Genomic DNA, 15,730 nt, shown 5'->3' with positions numbered 1-15,730 from the left:
CATAAAGAATGATAAAATTATGGCATTTGCCGGCAAATGGTTGAAATTGGAGAATATCATGCTAAGTGAGATAAGCCAATCTCAAAAAACCAAAGGACAAATGATCTCGCTGATAAGCGGATGAGGACATATAATGGGGGGTGGGAGGGGTTAGCGTTAGGGTTAGGGTTAGGTTTAGGGTTAGGGTTAAGGAGGGGGGCAAGAATGGAGGAAGGAAGGACTGTATAGAGGGAAAAGAGGGGTGGGAGGGGTGGGGGAAGGAAAAAAAAAATAACAGAATGAATCAAACAACATTACCCTGTGTAAATTTGTGATTACACAAATGGTATGCCTTGGCTCCATGTACAAACAGAGAAACAACATGTATCCCATTTGTTTACAATAAAATAAAATAAATAAATAAATAAATAAATAAATAAAAGTGGGAGATTTTTCCTAAATGAACTTAGCAAGATTCTTGCTATACCTGGGCTGAGCAGGCTAAAGACAGAAAAAGTCAGAAAAACGCAGTTGAAACCTGGCACATGCCTATAATTCCAGGCACTCAAGAGGTTGAGGCGGAAGGATTGCAAGTTCAAAGCCAGCCTCAGCAAAAGAGAGGTACTAAGCACTCAGTGAGACCCTGTCTCTAAATAAAATACAAAATAGGACTGGGGATGTGACTCAGTGGTTGAGTGTACCTGAGTTCAATCCCCTGTACCAAAAAAAAAAAAAAAAAAGCGGGGTGGGCAGTTGAAACTACATTAAAAAATATATTTCAGTTAATCCATTATATTCAAATGTTACCATTTCAACACATCAACACATAATCAATATAAAATTTATTAATTAAATATTTTATATTCTTATAGCAAATATTAGAAACCTAATGACATTTTACTTTCATAGCACATCTCGGTTCAGTAGTCCCATTTTAAGGACTCAAAAGCTATATGTGCTTGGGGTACTGTATTAGACAGTGCAGGTTGAAGCCTGGAAGAGTGAGTGCACACAAGGTTGATAGTACATGTCTATTGAATAAATGGGTGAACAGATAATAAAAATGTATTTACAGAAATAGCCACTGTCTTCCCCATGTGGTTAGGATATGCCGTCACCAAGTTTTTCTCTGAAAACATATGATTTTGGAAGCAATGGATGTCAAATAATAATAACCTTAAATATGTTTAATTTTTCACTCTTTTTTTAACTATTCCAGAATAATGATAGAAAAAATATGTAAGGGTGGTTTTTGTCAACAAAGCATTTATGCAACAATACCAAATCTTTTGACCAACTAGATGTTGTTTTCATTCATTAAAACTCTGTTCTTGATGTATAAGATTCAAATTTCCACATGCTCTCTCCAGCAAGATCATTTTAAGTATCCAATTTTCTTTTGTTACTTTCTATTCATCTCTGGTTTCTGGATTGAGTAGCTACAGGTGCTGACATTTGGCACTATTTATTCACTACAAAATGTCAGGGCAGTAATAGCTGAATCCCTGAGTGAGGAAGCAGTAAGACGCCTGGGCTTACCGTGCATGTCGTGGCTTCAGAATATTTTCTTTTTCCATCATTGTTCTTCCATCACCCAATGTGTTAAATTAAGGATGAAGGAAGATTTTTTTTTTCCTATTTACCACAGAGTCAGGTTGTGTCTATCTAACTTTCTTTCCATTTACACTGTGAATACATTCAGCTGTAGAACTGATCTCCTCCAGTGAAATCTATTGTGGTACTCACGAAAACTGTCTTTTCCAAGTCAGATCAACTAAATACCCATGAAAACACCAAAGAGTCCAGAGGATTCGTGAAAATATTTATCTGATATTCTGTCTATGTCTTTTGTGGTCCCATTTGATATCTTTATAAATCCAGGTTTTAAAAAAGAAAGGAATTAGAACACTAAAGCACACTTTTAAATAGGAAAGGGATTACATTTTAGCCCTTGCATTGTGACTGACAGAAAAAGAATGCATCCTTCATTCCTTTTTCCCCACAATTAGATTTCTTGATAGAAATGTAAAACTGTTTTTGATTTAACTCTTGAATATTTTGGCAAGCTTTATAAAGGCCAAATCAATGCTAAATCAGAGGTATTTACAACATCCACAAATTTAATCCAAAGTGGATACTTAAAAGCTCATATAGATCTAAATGATGTTCTCCCAGATGGTGAATTAATGTCATTTTAGCAGGAAGCAAAGTTGCACAAATATGCAGTATTGAGAACTCGTGCTGATTTAATGTATCTGTACCCACCACCGCGCAGATGTTGCTTATCATTTTAGTGCCAGTTGTCTTTATTTTTCTCTATACCACAAAAGGAAGAATGGGATTTGGGAGTTCACTAAATTATGATTTATTTTGTTACTAATGACTTGTTAGAATTGAAGCTTTCTATGACCTGTATAAAGAAATCATATCGGTTGTCTTCTTTGTACAGGGTTTGAAAGGTGACTTGGGTCCTCGTGGTCCACCTGGCCCAAAAGGAGAAAAGGTATTGTGTTAACCCCCAAATATATCAACCTTTTCTTAAGAAAACCTCAGAAACCTGTGCAGTGACCTCTTGTTGATACAATCTAATTGACAAAGACATTTTAAAATTAACCAGAGACTTACATTAAAAGCATCTGAACAACAACAAAATCTTTTGGTTCATTTAATTAGTTTCAAGAGACTAAATGTGCAGTTGCTAGTTGACTTAACTGGTGTTTATAAGAGTTCCATTTTCTTACCCTTGCTTAACAGCTTGTAGTATTCAATCCCAAATTAGCAAAGATGTCCTATATTGGGGAACTCAGCCAACAATACTGAACTGCCACCATAATTGTGAAGCAGGTGGCTTTGGGAATAAAGAAGCTAACTTGAAATCTCAGTCTTAGTCTAAATGCTCCATTTCCTGCCACGTCTTCCCATATGCTATTTCTTAATGGCCTACTGGCAGTAACCTTGAAAAGAGAATTAAGGAATAGTACAAGCAAGAGTTGTGTTGAATAAGGTCATTAGGTGACCTCAACTTGATGAAAATTGTTTATGTGTATATTTTGCACTGTATTTTGTTCTCCATCCTCAGCACATTTAAAAATTCTTGTCTATCTTCAATATTTATCTCTGTATCCAAGGTGATCTTGCAAATTTGTTTCTAGTGACTGACTTAAGCTACATCAATGTCCCTTAACAAAAAAAAAAAAAAAAAAAAAAAAACCCACAATGGTAAGTCTTGACTTCTGAGTTAGCTAAATTTGGTGAGAAAATCTAAATCTAAAGCTACTCTCAAAATGAGAATACAAAATCCTAGTGCACTATGCCACACAACATAGACTTATGGACCCTATAATATTCAACTAAACAAGAGCCATAAGCCAGGATGCTCAGGTTCAATGATTGAGAGTTCTTATGGAATAGAGTTCCTGAGACAATAAACACAGAAGTGACACAGACAGTGAAAAGTAGCAAGCTTTTAGTTTAAGCATTTTTAAAGATTTTGAATGGCTTATTAACATATACACCTGGAAATTTGTATTCACATAGGTCAGCAAAGCAATTTCAACATTTGAAAATACATAAATATAGGCAGAGCCCCTTACAGTTGATGGCAAGGGCAGTGCCAAATCAGCAGAGCTTAGAAGAGACCGTGGGAACTGTTTCTTGCAGCTGGAGGCATGAAGTGGGGAGATCCACTTATTATTTCTGCTGATCCTTATACTAACTTTGTCAGAAAAATTATCTGTCGCTGTGACACTTCCCAGCTGCTCCATTGGCAAGTAACCATATTTGAAAAGAGGTTTTTTTTTCTAATTTTGGATTAGTAGTCAAAAGAATAGAAAATTAGATTATTTTAGCTTTTCAAAACAAGTTCTGCTGCTGCAAAAAAAAGCATGTGGGTGCATAAGGCAATTTTTATATCATGAGAACTAAAGGGCATAAAATAAATTTTTCATTGTACTGCAAGTTATATCAAGATAAATTCAGTTTTTCTGTCCTTCAAGATTTATCTACATATATTGCTTCTATCTATTCAGAAACATATAGATAATATGCAAAAAAGGGACTATTGGTAATTTTAACTTTCTTTCATCTATTTTAGGGGGATATGGGGCCTCCAGGACCACCAACCTTAACTGTAAGTATTCTTAAAATCAATATTTAAAATTGAAATCTATTACTCTGCTTATTATTTATATTACATCATGACTAAACTAGAATTTAAATCACAGAGTATTTTAAAAAATGAAAATGACCTTAGAGTACATTTAGCCAAACCTTCACTTTTTAAATATGGGGTGTCTGCCGATAACAGTGAAGTATTTAACCTGAGGTCTTACAGGTAGTTACTATAAAAGTCTGTAATCAGTATCTACCCTGAGCAATTTTTTCTATCCTTCAAAGAGTTCATAATTGTGTCCCTTAAATGTTTGATTAAGCATTCTTTGTTAAGTAAAAATTTCATTAAAAGTAAATGGAAGCAAAGTAGTTCTACTTGGTCTGAACACTGTGAAGAAAAAAGCAAACTATAATAATCCAATGGGTAAAACACTACCTATTTATGTTGATTGCTATAGTCCACCAAGCCTGTCTACTACCATCATTTTCCTATTTGATTTGCTCCTAAGTTTCCAAATGGTAAAATGGGAATATTTCAAAAAGCAGATTTGAGGAGTTTATAATGTGCACATAATGGGATTGTTCTCAATTAAATGATCATCATCATTTGTTAAGCATTTACTCATAAATATATAATGGTCTTATATTTAGATATAATTTACTATTATAAATTTCTTCAGAGGCCAGTGAAGATTCTCATTTAACTTAAAGATTTGGTCTAAGAAAGATTCTAAGCTTAGTAGAAAAGAGGGGTTTTTGTTTTTTGTTTTTGTTTAAAGATTATTTGTAGCCTGAGGTCTCTTGAATTACCTAATGACATAAATTAAACATTAAATCATCAGCATTCAAAGGCCTCTCCTAATCATGGAAGATCAGACTTAAAGAAGTCTTCCTATAATCTGGGTGGGTTCTCCCTGTCAGCCAACCATAGTAACTCAGAGTCTTGGTAATTTGGATAACATTTGTATTTTATCTCTGTATTTGAAAATTCCATTATGAACAATAGGCTAATAATGTCTTATTCAAATAATCTTTACATCTGTCATTTAAAGAACAAATATTTCTTGATTGGTAGAAAACCTAAGGAATCAAAAAGGTGACTTACTTGGGAAAAACCAAATTTAATTCACAAGGGAATCTGTACTTTAAGATTTTATTTTCAAGATGGGAATAAACCTATTTTACATGAAGTTTTACCTGTATAATACTCCAATTTTTTGAACTTACTGGAATTAAAAATATATATTGGCAGTGATTTAGAGGTAAGACTGATCATTTCATTCAAGATACAGGCCTCTTTTCTTCAGCTAAGTTATATGTCCAGCCACTTCACTTAGTTATTTGATTTTCTAGTTATTTTCACCTCATGTTTAAATACCAGTATGCAATCTGTGTACCATTTCAACTGAAATTTAATTTTAGCCCCTTGCCCAGAAAATTTCATTGGACTATATCTACTTAGTGGGTTTTTCATAGCAGCTGATCTCTTTCTGCCAAGGAACACCTTATGGGTATCTCTTTGCACCTTTCAGCTGGGATGCACTTAGGGAATACAAGCTAATTTTCATACTTGTCAAAAGATAAAACAAGGCAAAAACACTATGAAATGAGTATTCTACTTCATAAAGTAAAATGTTAATATTGTTTGAGTATTATTATTTATATGTTTACTGTTACTTCCTTTAATGAAATAGATAATTAACTGTTACCATAAAATAGGGATGAACTGAAATAAATAACAACATTCTACGCACTAAATAATTAGTTAACCTTATAATGCAGTTTAATATGTTATTTATTGAAGTCACTAGTAATTGTTTTCTAGAAAGCCAAAGTGACTGACAACACTTAATTTGGATTTAATGAGATGGTGATATATAGGAGTCAATAAACTTAGAGTTAATCCATAGTGATTCTCAAAACTGGTTATATACCAAAATCCAAAGAAGAGCATTAAAATATACAAGTATTGGGGCTCCACCTCCAGAAATTTTAACTCAGTGGATCTGATGGGGGAACAGTACATTTTATATCTTCCCAGACAAATCTAAAACTGCATTTGAAGTTGAGAATCATAGTTTGTAGAAACTATAATGGAACAAATTTTCTTCAACCTAGAAAATTCTTTTAGACTATTAGAGAAGCCTAACTTTCTTTTGAAATTTGACTTAATACACAGTAATAAAGAAATACTTCTTCCCATTAGGGAGGCATACCAAGAAAACCAAGTTAAGATTGAAGTCCGCTTGGTTAAGTAGCAGGGATTAGGGCTAGGAATGTACCTTTAACTACAGCCTTAACCCAGCCATCCACATACTTCAGCAGGCTCAGCCGCCTTAATGCTTCTTAATACCTGGGACTGGGGTTGTAGCTCAGTGGGAGAGTGCTTGCCTAGCACATGTGAGGCACTGTGTTCAATCCTCGGCACAACATAAAAATAGAAAAACATTATTTATTTTATTATAATTAAATAAAGGTATTGTGTTCACCTACAAATTTAAAAAATTTTTAATTTTAAAAATGATTAATGCACATAGGAGCCACTCAGTGGTCTTGTTCAAATAAATATTCTGTAAGTCTGGGGTGAGACTTGAAATTCTATATTTTTAACAAGTTTCTGGGGAATGCAGATGCTGCTGGTCCTTAGATAAGACTTGGAGTCATACTGCCTTGTTTCAAAGATCAGTGGTTCTCCATCTTCCTAGTTACCTTCTTTACTTTATGGTCTTTCCAGATTATTCTAACATCAAAATGTTAAGGAATAGGCTCAAGAACAATCTTGTGAATCTGTAAGTAGAACATCAGGAAAGTAGTTTATAAAACAATGTCTAAGATTCTTCCCTATATATTTTCTTCTTTTACAAAATATCCTCTAGAGATATGGCAAGAAGAAATGAAACTCTTTTCAGCTCAGTAGAAAAACAAAACAAAACAAAACTGTTTGCCACCAAAAATACACTTCCATGTATCTCTTGCTAGTCATATTTTCAGCAAACACAGCTGGTTGAAAATATAAAATTTAATCAAATCACTTTGATTTTTTTTTCAGCCTCTTTTTGGAAGATGCCAAATTCACTAATTAGTTTGCTACTAAATTGACTATTGTATAAACATAGTAAGCTATTATAGAAACTTACAATAAGTATAATTTTGAAGTTCTAAAGAAGTAAATATAAAATTTTCCTACCTGCTATAAGTTAATTAATTGATCATCCTTTCCTTATGATTTTTATATATTAAACTGATAACAAAATTAACAAAATATGTTATTAAATCCAAAGTAGTAGTAACAGTAATAGTGATAATACTTCTAAATAATAGCAACAACAAATGGTATATTTTGTGTGTGTGTGCTGGGGATTGAACTTAGAGCCTTGTGCAAGGTATCCATGCTCTCTATTACTGAGCAACACCCCCAATCCCAGAGGCAAACATCATTGTTTATAACAGCTAGATTGTGGAACCAACCTAGATGCAGTTCAACAGATGAATGGATAAAGAAACTCTAGTATATATACACAACGGAATACTATTCAACCGTAAAGAAGAATAATGTTATGGCATTTACAAATGAATGGATGGAATTGGAGAATATCATGCTAAGTGAAATAAGCCAATCCCAAAAAACCAAAGGCTGAATGTTTTCCCTGATAAGTGGAGAATGATATATAATGGGGGTGGGAAATGAGAGAATAATGGGGGAACTTTAGAATATATAGAAGGCAATGAGAGGCAGGGGGGTATGAAAAAATGGTGGAATGTGACAGACATCATTACCCTATGTACATGTATGATTACCCGAATGGTATGAATCTGCATTGTGTGCAACATAGAAACAAAATGATGTACCCCATTTGTGTACAATGAATCAAAATGCAGTCTGTAAAAAATTAAAAGCTAAATAAAAATAATAAAATAAAAATCAAATTAAAAGCTACTTGGAGATTATGTAATGCACAGTATCCACTATGCGTTTGGCTATCTAAAATAAACAATGGATAGCAACCTGCAATATTTATTTCAGATTTTTTGACGAACAAAAATATTACTAGATGCCTGTTCTCTCTTTTTATCCTCAAAGAGTTACAGTATTGGCGATGATGTTAGTGTTACTACACATTTACCTCTAGAGATATGCAGCTAAAGTAAGATGTATAGTCTGCATTTTCATTTACATAAGTGGCATTCTTTTGTAAATAAATACTTGCAATTTTTATCCTTATCATACTGTTTTTGAGCTTTATCCATGATGATGCTGTAGATCAGGGTCATTCTTTTTAACTGGTCTGTAGTCTTCCGACATATAGTCATGCCACTAGGCATTTTTGTATTGGTAAACATTGGGTTTCTTCCACTTTTTTTCTTTTATTAACAATGTACAATAAATTGTACATGAATGAGCTTTTTTCTCTAAGTTATAAACATACAAGTGAAATCACTAGGCAAGAAAGTGTATCCTTTTTCAGTTTAACAAAATACTACCTGATTATTCTTTCCAAAGTGGTTATACTAATTATCAGTATTTTAAATAGTTTATGAGAATTCTCCCAGAAATCACATCTCCACAGTGTTTAACATTCTTAGACATTTTGGTTTTTAATACCCACAGAGCACAGAAACACAAGCACATATGGGCTTTCAGAATTGTGAAAAAGAAACTTTACAAATTAGTTGGGGATAGAACAGAGTACTCCAAAAATTGTACTGGGATGGTTGATTTTTCCAAAAGGCAGAAAAATATCCCTCTCTCATAATATTTTTGTTTGAGTGTTGACCTTTATTTATAGCCTTACTAAAATACCAAATTAGTTCTAATGGTTTATCTATATAGTCTCATATTTACTTATGGATAACTCCACTATCCTCAAATTGGGACCATTTATCTCTTCCTTTGTAAGATATCCATCCTTATTACCCAGTCTTTTCCTTGGCCCAGATATGGAGGCTCTGAAGTTTCACATTAAATATGACTTTCCTTGTGTTTGTCTACTCTGGGAGTGGTTTAGAGAACCATGGGTAAAGAAGATGGTGGTGTTGGACTTTCTCCATATGAGTACCCTGAGTTTTTATGTTAAGCATGAATTTGCTTCATTTTGTTCATTGGTTTTTTTTTTTTTTTTTTTTTTTTTTTTATTAAAGAGATGTTCCTTTTGTTTCTGATTTTCCAGAAGCTTTACCTGGACTAGGATAAGATCTACTTGCTAATGATGAATAGTTTTACATTCATGAAGGGTATGGAATTGTGGTTTTAACAGTTTCTTTTTCTTTTCTTTCCTCTTTCTTTTATTCCTTTCTGCTTTCTTTCCTCTGAGTATTTCATAGTACTCTCTTCCAGCCTCCATTATTTCTGATGAGACATCAACAGTCCATCCACTAATTGTCCCCTGTGTGCAGTGTCCAGTTTTTCTTAGGCTGCTTTCAATATTCTTCTTTGTCTCATTGGTTTGTAGCTATTTGATTATGATGCATCTATGTGTATTTTTTTCCATTTAATTCCCTCTTCTTAGAAATACATCATTTCTAGTAAACTACTGTTAAGTTCACTCAGACTTTTGTCATTTCCATTCAATGGTTCAACCCGTTATGTGAGTTTTTCATTATAATCACTAAATTATATTTTTCCACAAGTTCTTTAGTTGCTACCTTTGGCATTGGTGTGATCAAAAGACCTGACAAGAACAGCTTAAAGGAGGAAAAATTTATTTTGGCTCACAGTTTCAGAGGTTCAGTCAATGGTTGGTCAACTCCATAGTTCTGGGCTTAAGGTGAGGCAGAACATCATGACAGAAGGCATGGCAAAGAAAGGCATTTCAGGACATGGCAACCAGAAAGCAGAGAGCACTCTGCTCACCTGGGACAAAATATAAACCTCAAAGGTACCAGAAATCTGCAGCTTCCAGTCACATCCTACCTGCCCGCAGTTACCATCCAGTTAATTCATATCAGTAATATGAATCAGTGATAGTAATCAAGTTAAAACTCATAAGCCAATTATTTCATCTCTCAATATTCTCACATTGTCTTGAGCTTTTAGGGATTACCTAATATCCAAACCACAATACCACCATACCTAGAATGGTGCTACTTCTAATATTATTGGCATATCTTCAGTCACAATAGTGACAGATTTAAAAAACCACTTTAGAATAGCTTATTAAAGAATAAATATTTCCTTTTAAAATTATTTTAAATAATATATTAATTAAACTATATTCAGAATCAGTGTTTTCCCTATTAATTTCTGATTATAGGAAAACTGAGTAATTTCAAGATGACATTTAACCAGTGAATCATTGATAAATTTTAAAATATCTCTTCTGCTGATATTTATAATTTACTAAGTAGATTTATATGAGCTAAAAGCAACTCTGAATAAACCTTTATCATAAGCATCCAAATTTTCTTGATCAAAATTAATTTATCTAAGATCATAATTAAAATTTAAATTAAAAGTAGATTCAGATAATGAAGATTTTGACCTAGAAGTTCTCTATTAAGGATGATATTATATGATATTTTAATTTAAAATCTCCCATATTTAAATATCAGACATAAATCCTTACATTTAAATATGCAAATTATAACAAGCTCAAATTTTTAGGTTTACTTTTCTTTTGTTGTTTAAAAAAATCCTAATTTTGTTTAAATGTAGTTTCTCTATAATTTATTATAGCTCCTCAAAATTGTGTATGCTCAATATTCTACTGACTGCTATTCCAAAATTCCCTTCAAACAAATAGTGTACTCCTGTTTTCACAGTAATTTTTTACTAAAATACATGACTGCAGCTTCAGAAGCAAGGGAGGGACAATGACTGAAGTGAGTCAGTTGGCTAATACCCTGCCTCCTTCCTCTTTCCTTTTCTGGACTTTGTGGGTCATGTCAGAAGAAAGACAGGTGAAGGAAGGTAGGACATTGCTATTTTGTGTAATACATTCACTAATTTTAGTTCCCAGGAAAGTGACTGTGTTGCTCTGGCCTTGTCTCTTTGGGGAGTTATTAAACTCATCCAGATGGCACCAAATGTTTACACAGAAGCCAAAGGTTAAGTCAGTCTGCAGCAGAAGTGCCATAGACATGCTTACTAAATGACACTTAAATGCCAGCTCCTTGGGGCCCAGATAAATCCAGCTTCAGTGAAAATTAGGCACAGAGAAGAGCATAGCTTTCATTCTAAGAAAACTACCTTAAATATCATAAGCAACTGAGAGAAACTCAGCTGGTCATTCATAAATCAAATGACACCCAATTAACAGATAGTACTAATGCTCAAAAGATCACACAGTATTCACATAGGGAGTGCCTTGGAACAATTATTTTTCTAAGTTGGTTTATACAAGAAGCAAAAACAATTGTTCAGTAAGTCACATGGTTTCTACCGATTCATTCTCCCTCCCTTCTACATACTCACTTAGTTAAATGCTTTCTACATGCCAGATACTGTGCTAATACTGGGAATACAGGAAATAATGCTATGCTGACTATTTCCATGGAAACTATCTGGCTTAAGCAACCAGTTGGTTAAAGTTGATCATTTTTAAACTGATGTCTTACAATTAGTCTATAAATTTTCTACAAGTATCTGTGCAACTACAGTTATGTTGTTACACACAAACACCAAGCTATTTCAAAGAAAATCGTTTTTATTAGATTTTTATATTGTCATTTAAATATCTTCTTACTCTAAATACATTTAAGTCACAGACTCATCTACTAAATAATGCTTTCTTACTAAAATTCCTAAGAAACTATAACCTTCTCATATTAGATAAATAAAATAGAAAGATTTTTGTTATATGTCCAAAAAACACAATCCTCTTTCTTTTCTGACTAGAATAAATATATGCCCTATAGCATATAAGTATTATTCATATTAATATGTACATAGTAATTAACAGGGAAATTTTTTTAAATTTCTCACATAAAAGTCTGAGTTTTATGTGTCTTTTTCTGAGTTATCTAAATTTGAATCAGTGCTATTAGTCTTAAGAAATTGCATAATTCTTATTTAATTTAATCTCAACTTTCTAAAACTCATGATCCAACTGAATATTGGGATTTTAAGTACTGTGGACCAGTAGAAAAAAAGGCAGTTGAAATTATTTTTCAAAATCAATCCTTTTTTTATTTCATGGCAAAAGATTTATATGAATGAATTAGTTGATTAAAATAGAAGCTGTTTCTATAACATAAAGCTATTTTTATCTATTCTGTGCAGAAGTACAGTCAAGTTGATACTTAAGGCCTTAAAAAGATTTATGTTTTAGCCTCAGAGAGATTTATGTTTTGGAAAAACTTACAGTCAGCTCATTTGACATGGAGGAGATTTATATATTTTTCATTACATGAATGATTTCAGAATAGCTTCTTCTGCCCTTCTGTTTATTGTTTGCTTCTGTTTCAAAAGACACTTCAAATTGTTTTCATCAAACGTCTAAATTATGCATTTTAAACCTCAACAGTAAACTTTCCCTCCTAGAAGTGAACTGCATTGGCAATTTGAGATTCTTATGAAAGAATAATTTTATTTCATGTTGAAATACTCAGCAATCTAGGAAAATAAATTAAAATGTATCACCAATGACATTAGAAAATGATGAACTGGGCAAACATTTTTGAAAATTATATGTACCAAAGTACCTTTTTATTTAAGTCATATATCCACATTAAAATTAGTTTAATTCAATTTTATACTATTTAAACATTTTTAAAATATTTATGACTGATCCTTATATTGATCTATAAATAAAACCTAAAAATAATTGCTCTCTAAAAATTGTTAGAATCGTATTCATTCCAATTAACTATTCCACTGATTGTAACAAACCAAAACCCAGGAATATCTCAGGAATTATCCTGAACCTGAATCCAGCCTGCCTGGGTTTGAACCTGACTGTTACTTGACTTTTCTATGTCTTAGTTTCATCATCTATAAAGTAGGATAATATTTCCTATTGCGTGGTTTTTTAGTGATGATTAAATGAATTACACATGGAAAGATTTTAGAACAGTGATGGGCTACTAGTAAACACTGTTATCATTGTGATTGTGCTAACATGAATGGCAAAAATATCAATAGGAATGAATGTAAAGATCAAGGTAATTGCTGAGAAACATTTAAGGAGAATTTTAGTAAAACCATTGTTTTATGGGTGGAATTCTTTCATTTTAGGAATACTATTAATTAATGAAGGCAAATTCTAGGTTATTCTACCACCAGTATAACCTCCATGAGGACAAGAGCCTTGTCTATCTTATTTATAGCTGCATCCCCAGAAACTGAAAGTACTTGATTCAGTATAGGTACTCAATAAATATTTCTTCTTCATAAGTACTGGCAACAAATATTTTTCACTGACAAAAACATTATTATAGTAAAGTATCACTAAATGCTTTGGTGAAAATATCCACAGAAAATAATAAAATCACTGACTTGAATGTCACAGTGAGGATCATCAGATCCCCTCTTTGTAGCTACAACAGGCCAATTAATTTAGAATTAATTTAGCACCTCCTCCCATACTCACAGTGTTCAGTAATAACTATCATGGCATCACTTACTACCTATCATCTTGGATCAATTTGAAAGTAATGCTGTTTGTGATCAATTGAAAATCTCCTTAATTAAACAATCCTATCCTTTGTTCAATATTCTGCAGACTTGACCAGAAGCTTTATATTGCTGAAACCATCAATAATGTCACATTTTGAGATAAGATTAAAGAAACACTGAATGTAAGGTCAAGAAATTTCTTTTCTATCCTGAAATGTGCAACCATTTATTTATTTATTACTTTTCCCTTAAGCATGTCTCTAACATTTAGTATTTAATACACAGTTGTGAAGATTATGTCTAACTAGAAATTCTAAAATTTCTTCCTTAATGGTTCCTCAGGAATTTGAATTCCTTTAGCTACATGTCACTGAATAGATATCCCTTCAAAATTTTTTCTTTAAAAATTCTTTATTTCATTACAGTATCTTAAAAAGGATAGGGAATAAACATAAGGAATATCTTAATTAAGTCAGATTCCCTTTACAGAGAAAGGATTGCCAGTGTCAAATGTGAAAAATATGAGATTTTACCCTACTTGAAAGGTGACAATTTAGCCTACTGCAGTTTCATCTTCCTAGCAGAAGATATGAGACTTCTGAGTCAAATAAAGAGGCATTACTCATGACAACAAGCAGCATGAGCTTCATGTATACATGGATACTCTTGCCCCAAGTTCCAGGAGCATCCCAGGCACTTGCTGCATCTGAAGTGTGTTTACATCAGAACCAAACAAATCCAAGCTCAGGGAACCCAAATATTTTATAATGGACTACCAGGAAACTTATCCTTTGCCTTGAGGCAGATATTGTCTTTAATATCTAAAACAGCAGGGGCTGGGGTTGTGGCTCAGTGGTGGAGCGCTTGCCTTGCATGTGGGAGGCACTGGGCTTGATCCTCAGCACCACATAAAAATAAACAAATAAAATAAAGGTATTATGTCCATCTATAACTAAAAAATATTTTTAAAAATCTTAAACACAAATAAACCCTTTGCTTTCCTATATAAATATCTGGAAAAAGACAGTCCAGGACTGGGAGTAGAGTGCTCCTGTGTAGCATGTATGAGGCCTGTGTTCAGTCCCTATCACCACACCCGCTACACACACACAAATAGTTCAGTACTAAAAGGCATTTGTACCTCCTCAAGACACGCAGAACAGAAAAGATCCGTGGAAAGAACTGTTATCTCCCAACAATGTTCATTTCTTATTTCTATACCATCTTGGCTTCTGGCACATTTTCCTGAGTATGTACTCCCATCAACCACCTGAATTAATGTTACCAACACAGACTGGAACCAATACTGTTCACTTTGTCTCCTATGCCATTTAATTAAATTGTTAACAGGACTCCAAGCAGGTAGATGAGGCCAACCTGTGATATTGACTTCAACCCCATGTCCCAGAATCCCAGATTCCACAAACTGAATAAATTCCTTAAATTAGTTAGGTCTCCCTTAGAAAGCCATATGGTTTTCTTACTAAGTTTCTTTATTGATCTTCCTCCTTGACTTGAGGCATCCAGGCACATCAACAAGGATATGGATACATTTTATAAAACTTTCATAGACCCTTTCTGTCCCCTAGTTTGGCTTATGTGGACTTAGGGGAACTGAGCAAGGAGTGTATTAGATTAAGAAGTCATCTTTTCTTTATCTGGGACCATTTCAAGACAACAAAAGCATCCAGGTGGCTGAAGCAGAATTAAATGTTAATCCTCCAGGATTCCTTTTGGCTCAGCCTCCTCCTGAGGGTGGAAAAATAAGGAGTTAGCACCTCACTCACAGGACCATTAGAAATGCAGAAGACTCATAGAGAACTGTAGCCAATAACCAGCATTCATTTCTCTCTCTCTCTCTCTCTCTCTCTCTCTCTCTCTCTCTTTTCCTTTCCTTCCCTCCTTCCCTCCAAAAATTAGCAAATGGTTGCTCTTTTGTTGAACATATCCCTGCTAATTGTACTGCTGACCTTTTCAGTGTCTTATCAGCCCTAATCCTTGAGGACTCTTCTGGTGGTTTGCTAGTCTTACTTCTCTCTAGTCCATGCTGTTGATTAGTCATTCCACTTCTTATAGAATGTCACCCAA

At 33.4% G+C, this 15,730-nt stretch overlaps 1 protein-coding gene across 1 annotated transcript in view; it reads left to right on the top strand.

The window, feature by feature from the left end:
• The window catches only part of Col19a1 (collagen type XIX alpha 1 chain), a 321,254-nt gene that overhangs the window by 152,153 nt on the left and 153,371 nt on the right, over positions 1-15,730 (top strand). Inside the window, exons 13-14 of the mRNA XM_047558644.1 lie at positions 2,429-2,482; positions 4,073-4,108. Coding sequence (XP_047414600.1) covers positions 2,429-2,482; positions 4,073-4,108 — 90 coding nt within the window. The remainder of the gene's footprint in view (positions 1-2,428; positions 2,483-4,072; positions 4,109-15,730) is intronic.

Source organism: Sciurus carolinensis, chromosome 7 (assembly GCF_902686445.1).
Source record: "Sciurus carolinensis chromosome 7, mSciCar1.2, whole genome shotgun sequence".
Taxonomy (NCBI): Eukaryota; Metazoa; Chordata; class Mammalia; order Rodentia; family Sciuridae; genus Sciurus; species Sciurus carolinensis.
This window is presented reverse-complemented; position numbering and strand designations above follow the sequence as displayed.